This window comes from Heterocephalus glaber, unplaced genomic scaffold (genome assembly GCF_053883595.1).
Source record: "Heterocephalus glaber isolate CG9 unplaced genomic scaffold, H.glaber_assembly_v1.0 deba00000621, whole genome shotgun sequence".
Lineage (NCBI taxonomy): Eukaryota > Metazoa > Chordata > Mammalia > Rodentia > Bathyergidae > Heterocephalus > Heterocephalus glaber.
The window spans coordinates 30567000-30575851 of record NW_028258153.1 but is presented as its reverse complement, the minus strand read 5'-3'; the positions used below and the strand labels follow the sequence as shown (position 1 = coordinate 30575851).

General features: G+C 46.0%; 1 protein-coding gene across 1 annotated transcript; it reads left to right on the top strand.

Annotated features, from left to right (window-relative positions):
- Positions 1 to 8586, top strand: LOC101711916 (putative DBH-like monooxygenase protein 2). The gene is made up of 13 exons (XM_087205949.1): positions 1 to 288; positions 1191 to 1337; positions 1857 to 2018; positions 2177 to 2260; positions 3523 to 3690; positions 3882 to 3984; positions 4227 to 4393; positions 5103 to 5194; positions 5479 to 5575; positions 5717 to 5776; positions 6652 to 6782; positions 7528 to 7645; positions 8344 to 8586. The coding sequence occupies exons 1-13, from the start codon at positions 1 to 3 to the stop codon at positions 8584 to 8586; spliced, it is 1860 nt and encodes a 619-aa protein (XP_087062075.1).
- The last annotated feature ends 266 nt before the right edge of the window (positions 8587 to 8852 follow it).

The following is an 8852-nucleotide window of genomic DNA, read 5'->3' as shown; positions in this document are numbered from 1 at the left end:
ATGGCCTGTATCCATCTCTTAAAGTTCTTCCTGCTTCTGGCCCTCACAGCCACCTCCCAAGGCAAACACCTTGGCCCCACATCTCACCTGCGTTACTCCAGATTCATAGATCCTTCCAATGCCATTTTCCTGCGCTGGGACTTTGACCTTAAGGCTGAGGCCATCGTTTTTGAGCTCCAGGTTCAAACTGCTGGCTGGGTAGGTGTGGGCATTGCAAATCGCTACACCGTTGTGGGAGGTGACCTGGTCGTTGGAGGAGTCCTGCCTGATGGCAATGTCTATTTCTCGGTAAGTCTGAGGATGACTCCCTTCCAAGGATGAGGTCCTCTGTCGGGTAGAGTATTTCTTCATTTCCATAGAGGATCCGCATTCTCCAAACACACCCAAGCACACTCCAGGAACTCCAGCTGAGTGCTGACCTCTCCTTACAGAAATGGTCCAACAATGGTTTGTGACCTCTCTTCCAGACCACATGTCTCCAATCTGCTAAGAGAATGGGACCTTCAGACTGTCCCACTGACTTGCGAACAGCACACTAAATGCAGCTCACTGGAGAAAATTCAAAGCTGTTGGAGACACAGTCTCCATCCTCAGTTTTCTTTAAGGTCAGTCAGGTGAACTACAACCTGATATCATCCAAAAACAGCAGCAGCCACAGGAGCAGCAGTATCAATAGCTTAAAATTGTGATAAACTTTTCAAAAACTTGGCATTGTCCCCAATTTTTTGAATTCTAGACCTCATAGGATCAACCTGAAGTAGATTATTATTACTTGCATTTTGCAGGTGAAGAAATAATTCAACCATCTCTCTATCTTACCCATTCTCAGTTCCTAATCACTATTCTGAACTGCACTTAAATAGGGAAATGTCAGTCAAAAGTACAAGGTCATATTATGTTAAGAGCCACACTGGAAAGAATGAATGGCAAGACCATCCAGAAATTAAGTGAGCTTCCAAGGGCTGGGGATGCAGGAACATTAGGATTGATAGAGATAAGATTTGAAATGCCAGGCCAAGAAGTGGAATTCCATCGGACATGGTCCATTTTCCCATGTGGTGCCCTAGGAGGAAATTACATAATAAAGCAAATCTCAGTCTTGCCACTTTACTATCCTAAAGAGACAGTTTCTGTCTTCACGCATGATCTCTTGTGCTCCTTGTTCTTACTGGACCTCCACTGGGCCCCAGGATCAGCACCTTGTGGATGAAGACACTCTAGAGGAGGATGGGAGCCAGGATGCTGAGCTGCTGGGGCTAACAGAAGATGCTGCCTATACTACCATGCGCTTTTCTAGGCCTTTCCGCTCCTGCGATCCTCATGACCAGGACATTACAGTAAAATAGGGAGGGGAGAAAAGCACTTAGTCCCAGCAACTTTTCCTTCTGGGGAAGTGGAGTTACCTCCAGTTACCCAGCCAGTCACAGCTCCTGGGACTTTCATCTCTCTCAGCCCTCTCAAGTACTGCCCTTAAATTGTGCCACCTCTTGAAATCTACAAACCTTCCACAGGGCGACCCCTAAGGATTCAGTGCTCACTCCAGCCTCCTTTTCCTGAAAAGCCCTGCCTAATTGCATTGCGTTGAAGGTGTTGGGATTTCAATGTGTGGCTCAACTCATTTTACAGTAAGGACACAGGCAGAGAGAGAGAGTGTGTGTGAGAAAGCGTGGAATTTGCTGGGATTACCAGCACGTTAGCTTTGGATGCAGGACTAGAACCAGACTAGTTCTGCCTCCAGTCTAAAGATCTTCCCTTTCCACTGTGTAGACATGAGTGGCTGGTGTAGGGCCTTGGATGCAGGTGTGTGCAAAGCGCCACTCACGGGTGGCATCCCTCACTGCCCATGGCACCCCCAGAGTGACACGATTCGAGTCCTGACTGCCTATGGCCTGGATGACATGCTAAAGCTGAGGCGGGAGCGCACTTTTGTCAAGTCCATCTTCCTGCTACAAATATTCCACCCTGAGGATCTGGATTTCCCCGAGGACACCATGGTCCATGACTTGGAGATCACTGATGTAAGACCTTCCCACTCACCCACCGGCCTCCAGCAGACGCCCTCCTGTTGCACCCAGTTACTTTGACTCCCCTCACTCCTAATATAGCCCTAAAATGAACCCTCAAAAGCAGGGGACCCCAAGTCCATCCCACTAAGCTTCTCTGCACCTTCCCCCAGTTCCTCATTCCAGAGGTCGATACCACCTACGCCTGCACCTTTCTGCCTCTCCCCATCGTCAGCGAGAAGCATCACATCTTCAAGGTACACGAAGCAGAGGGGCTGACAAGGTGGGGAGCTCTGGAGCAGAAGAGAGGGCATGTTGGGCTCTAAAGGATGGTGCTCAGAAAACGGCTGGAAGGTAGCCGGGAAGTAGCTGGGGAGGGAGGAGCCAGGTGGGAGTTTGGTAGGGGTGGGAGTTATACAATTTCTACAGCCTAGAACTATAACTACTGGTGGTATTTTATGCAAGCTTCACTATGCAGCAGGAAGTTTTTGGACAGAGGTTACTGGTTAATTAGTGTTTGCATTATCTATTATACCTTTTAGTCCTTATTTATACTTTCAGTTTCTCACACCAGAGAAACTATTCAGTATTTACACATGCGTGTCCTATTTATTTCACTTAAGAGTATTGCCTCAATGTGCATCCACTTAGCTATAAATGTTTCTAATTTCTCCTTTTTTATGGCTGAGTAGTACTCCATTTCATAAAAAAACCGCATGTGAAATAGGAAGAAAAGGGGCAAAGGGGAAGGGGAAAGGAAAGAAGGGAATGGAATTAATATGAGAAAAATGAAAAAATGGAAACAAAGTCTTTGTAAATAGGGAGGGCAGGGGAAGGGGGGAAAATAAGAACCAAGAGAGACTATGTAAAGGTGCAAATTTCCAATGATGAATGTCATTATATTGTACACCTAAAATGTACCAATAGAATAAAATTTTTAAAAAATAAGTGCTTGCAAAGAACAAAGTCTGAGCCCCACTCTGGCCACAGCATTGTGCTCTCTTAGCCCACAAGGAGATAAAGGCAGGGAGGGGACACGGCCGTAAGCTGCCAAGAAGGGGCAAGCTCTGGCTACAGTGAACTCCGACTTGGCCATTTCATTTCATAGTTGAGTAATTTCAATTTTGCCCAACTACATAAAAATGTCATCTTATAGTAAGCCCCAAATGTTTAACAGCCAACTTATTTTTTAAGAAAGAGAATCCATGTGTGTGTGACACATGCACAAAGGTCATGAAATAATCGAAGTTCCTATGTCAGGCTGCTTGGAATGTCCCAGGGTAGATTCAGCACTGTGTAAATTGTTTCAGGTAAGAGGTTTTAAGGAGTGGGAGTTAAAATAAGAGTCAAACAGAGCCAGGCAAAATGGTAGCTTGTGGAAAAGAAACAGACAGGAAATAGAAGAGACAGAAATGAAGAGAAGTGGGAAATGGCATGGTTTTATTTGGGAAAGGGATGGGAGAATGAGGAATTGACATAGAAAACCTAGACTCCACCCTGTCCTCTTTATCCTGTCCAGTTTGAGCCCAAGTTGACAGACCACAACGAGACCATGGTGCACCACATCCTGGTGTATGCCTGCGGCAATGCCAGCACCCTCCCCAAGGGGATCAGCGAATGCTACGGATTCGACCCTGCCTTCTCCCTCTGTTCACAGATTATCGTGGGCTGGGCTGTCGGGGGCCTTGTGAGTTCCACAATGGGGGACAGTGTGTGGCAAGGGGGTAACCACTGCTGGGCAGTGGGATTGCTGCACTGATGGAAAACTGGAAGATAAGGAAGGTCTGGGGTGAAGGGTAGAAAACCAGAGGAAGAGGCCTGGATCTCCACACCCAGCTCCCAGCCCTTCTGTCTGCCAAATCTCTCTCTTCCCATCAGAGTTACCAGTTTCCAGATGAAGTGGGCATCTCTATAGGGACCCCCTTGGACCCTCAATGGATCCGCCTGGAGGTTCACTACAGTAATTTCCACAACCTACCTGGTGAGCACACAGCGGACTCACAGGAGGGCACTCAGTCAAGGCAGCTGGTTCCTAGCTGTTGGGGCCACGTTACAGAATTCATGCAAATCTTGTTAATCACAACCCGCCCTACCCAGACTTCCTGAGCCTCTTCCCTCTACATTGTAACCTGCTTTCCTGCCCTCTGAAGACATTGTTTGGTTTTTCTGTTGTTTTATTTTGTTTTGTCTGTTTTTGTTTGTTTGTTTGTTTTCCCATTCCAGGTGTGTATGACTCCTCAGGGATTCGATTGTACTACACCACTCGTCTGCGGAAATACGATATGGGTGTCCTCCAGTTGGGCGTACTGACTTTCCCCATCCATTTCCTACCCCCGGGTGCTGAGTCCTTCATGTCTTATGGGCTGTGTAAGACAGAGAAGTTTGAAGAGGTGAAGCTGGTAGACATACCTTCCCGGAGGTTCCTTGTTCCTCATCACAGTTCCATCTGATCCTCAAGCCTGCGCAGGCTGAGCCCCACCCTTAGAAAATGATTGTAGCTTGATGCTCAGGAAAATGATTCTCACATGATTCATGCAAGAGAGGAAAGGATTCACAGCTTTGGGGCAGAGGAGTGCAGTAGGCAGGAGGGTCAGGAGGGTTCGATAAGAAAGAAGAATAAATGTATTTGTAAATGGACACATCTTGAGACCATAGTGTTAAGTGAGATAAATCAGATATAGAAGGTTAAATATCATTTCTCTTAAATGAGAAACCTAAATATAAATAATTTAAACAAAATATAAAATATATAGATGACAAGAAACAAGAAGGTAGATTTTTGTGGAGATGGGAAGGGGATCAGGGGAGGGAGGGAGATGGGAAGGTGGAAAAGGAAAAGGGAATTAAAAATGATTAGGATGCCATATATATATATATATATATATATATATATATATATATACACACACACCAATTCTCCAAGATGAATGTAATTATGCATCACAAACATACTAATAAAATATGCATTAAAAAGAATTAAAGAAGTTATTGTCAGTCATTGGAAGAATAGGAAGATGTCAGATATCAAGAAAGGAAAACAAAGGCTTAGGTGAAGATCAGAGTTCTTAACAAATCAAGTGTGCCTCCTCCCTGTTACAGATGAATGGGGCCCCGGTGGCTGACATGAAGGTCATAGGCTACTTGTTCCACACCCACCTGGCTGGGCGGGCTCTCCAGGCTGTGCAATTCAGGTAGGGAGCACCTTGATTTGAAAGCTTCCCTTCTGTTTATGACAACAGTTCTTTGTTCTTCAGTATAAGATTATGCTTGCTTGAGATTGAGGAGCCATAACTATCCCTAGACCAGAGAAGATTGGAACAAGGCAGAGGAAGAAGACTTGCACAAATCCCCTTTTCTGTTTGCTTTTAGGTTCAATCTGTGCTCACAGAAGTACTTCAGACCCAGCATATTTATTGATAGGACCTGTCCCTACTTCATCTTCTCGATTCTGTCTTCTCTCCTTCTCCCTCTCTAGAAATGGAAGACAGCTCCGAACAATCTGTAAAGATGATGCTTATGACTTCAATCTGCAAGAGACTCGAGATTTACCTCATCATGTGGAGATCAAGCCGGTGGGAACCCCAGGGAAGGCATGGCTGAAGCTGGGGAATAGCAGAATCAGAATTCATTATTGTGAATAGGCTGAGGAAGTTCTTCAGCCTTACCAGTTTCTCTGCCACTCACTCTCAGCTTTCATGTTTCACCCTGATCAGGGAGATGAATTGCTGATAGAATGTAACTACCAGACGCTGGATCGGGACTCCATGACTTTCGTAAGTCTCTCTCTCTCTCTCTCTCTCTCTCTCTCTCTCTCTCTCTCTCACACACACACACACACACACACACACACACACACACACACAAAGACATTAGCCCTAGAAAGCAGCTCCAGCTGGGCTGTGGCCATTAGGTGACTGATTATCCTAGCTGATGCCCTTTCCTCCCATGTCATAATTCATTCACACAGGACATTCCCATGCATTTAAGATGGATACAGGGATTCCTAACGTGCTCTGTCAATGACCCAATAGGGCCATAGAGAGAGATGTCATAGCAACTAAGAGCCTGAACTCTGGGTCATCACTGCTTGGGTTCAAAAGGCAGCATGATCATTTAGTAGCTTTCTACACTTTAGAAAGTTCAACCTCTTTGTGCCCCAGTTTCCTAATTTATAAAAGAATTGCTTCACCACCTATCCCATAGGATCGTTGTGAGAGTTGGTTAACACATGGAGAACACCTGCTTTGTAGGAGATGCTCAGTTACAGCTAAATGTTATTACCAGGGTCAAAAGGAACCCCACCAATTTTAGGTATCATGAATGGTTAGGTGGTTGCAGGTTTCAAAAGAGGTTGCATGCTTTTGAAAAAGAAAATGCATCCATACAAATGATTAATGCAAAGAAGAAAGTTCTATAATAATAAAAAGTGGAGACAATGGTTTAGGTACATTCACAAGAACTAATCATAAAGGAATTAACTGAACGGGTGGCAAGAAGTGGGGAAGGAATAGAACACACCTTCTAGGTTAGAGGGAAGGGAAAGGCCATTCTAATAGAATGCCCTCCCAAGCTGCCTTCCCCCTGCCTTGTTCTTCTCTCTCTGCTTGCCTTGATGTCTTTATATCTCCATCTCTGTCATCGTCTCCAGGGAGGTACCAGCACCCTTAATGAGATGTGCCTTGTCTTCCTCTTCTACTATCCCCGAAATAACATCTCTAGCTGCCTGGGGTATCCTGACATCGGTCACGTGGTCCAGGAGCTGGGGGAAGCAGCTGCAGAGTAAGTCATCCTGGAAGACGAAATCTATAAAATCTACACATGTGTGGGGATTTGGGGAGGTCCGAGGAAGAAGGAAAAGGAGACCCAAAAATGACATCCTAGGCTGGCGAGCCAGGAGTCCTCATCAGAGAGTCTAATCCTCTCCTGTCCTCTTCACCTCTGCATCTGTTAGTGTCTTACAGCTCTGGAACAGGCAGGAGTTTGTGGGATGTTTTCCAGCATGATTATTCAGGGAACAAACAAGAGCTGATTCCTGCAAGTCAGATCATCCCTGCAGAATTCTTGCTCGAATGAGCTTCTTGACTCAAAGATTGTTTACTTTCAAGTCATGAAGCTTAATTATTTGAGGGTGAGGATCCACTCGGAGACTCTCACGAAAGCTCTGAAACTTATTTCTAAGAAAAAATGCACATCTGTACAGACACCTCATTTCATCTACAATTTTAGGACAATTGCAAGATCCTTGAAGTCACTCTGTCAACTTTCTTGGGCCCCATGCCCCTAGATTAATAACCACATTAGTGAACATAGTCTTTCCATCAGTTTCTAAAATTCTCCTCTCCGTTGATATTTCTTCTTCTGTCAAACTCATACTTGTTCAGTGAGTCAGTAGACATTCTATATGGCTTGTGCTGACATGATGCTCACGCTGACAAAAAATAAGGGTGCTTTCCATATATTTTGTCAAAGCTCCAAGTAACTCTAAATTACTCTCTGTCCCTCTGCTCTGACCCTACTGCCGCAGAAGTCCCATGGAGAACCTGATGGTCATGAGCAGTGTTGAATGGACTCCAGAGAACATTAAGGCAGCCGAGAAAGCCTGCAAGGAGGCCCGGCAGACAGTGATGCTCAAGACTATCAATGTGCGCGTTCCCCAGGATGCCACCCTCTCAGGCTGGTGGAGGGGAATGGGATGGTATTGAGCAAAGGTAGCAGGAAAAAAGGATGGCAAAGGCAAAGGCTAATATAGTGAAGCGGACCTCTTGGGGCCTCTGTACAGACCATGGCGCACACGAGTAGGAGCAAAAATCAGCTTTATTACTGGCGACTTCAAGGGATTTAAGTTACCTCAAAAGCATTAAACACACTTTACTCTCATTTTTATACCTTTATGTTTCTATGGGAGGGGGAAACCACAACTGTCACACTGGAGAAACAGCTATCAACCTAAGCATAATTATATAAGCAAAGGGGCAATGAAGGGGGGAGCAGGAGGTTTGGCAGGGATTCCTGAGATCACTTTGCTCTAATAAGTTGGCATTATAATAGTGACTATAGTTACAATACGTCTTTCTCAGCAAGCAGAGTTATACAGTTAACCCATAGTTGCCCATTTTTATACCCGGAGACAGTTTTCCCCCTCAGTAGGGACTCAGAGTTGGAGATGGAGGGGCTGAGGAGGCAGAAAGACAGGTTGCTGCTGGCCTGGGTTGTGGGTGTGGTTTAGCCTCCCTGTTAGGCTGTGAACTCTGTAAGCTCGAGGATAATGAAATAAGGCTTCAAGGAAGGGAAAGGGGGTAAGGAGGCTTCTAGGTTTACCCTTTTCTTCCCTCTACTGCAGGAGTTGATAGAAAACACCACAGGCTGGATTCCTGACATCATCCCTACACCTCGGGGTCCTTGTTTGGAGTCCTCTGGAGGCAAAGTGGAGCCCCAGGACCAGACCCCTGCAGGCTTCCGGGCTGCACCAGTGGTCCTTTCTGGCTCCAACACTGCTACCCTGAGGAGCATCCCCCTGGCTGCCCTCTTGTTCCTGCAGGGCACCATTCCATGGCTCCTTGCCATGCTGCAGACTGGAATCTAATTCTGTCTTGTCTTGCCACTTACCCAGAACTCTCTCACTTCAACCCTCTCCTTATCATCAAATACAGAAGCAACTTTCCACTTTGGTCCCTAATGTGTCCCCCATCTGTGCCCCTTCCCATGACCTAAGCCATGACACCGTCGGCCTGGATGCTGCACATATTTCCTGAAGCCTGGTCTATGACACTCTATGTGACTCACCCTTAAACCTTTAGGGTCACGGTGGGACCACATGTTCTCTAAGGAGGTCTGGCTCCCGAGCTGCTG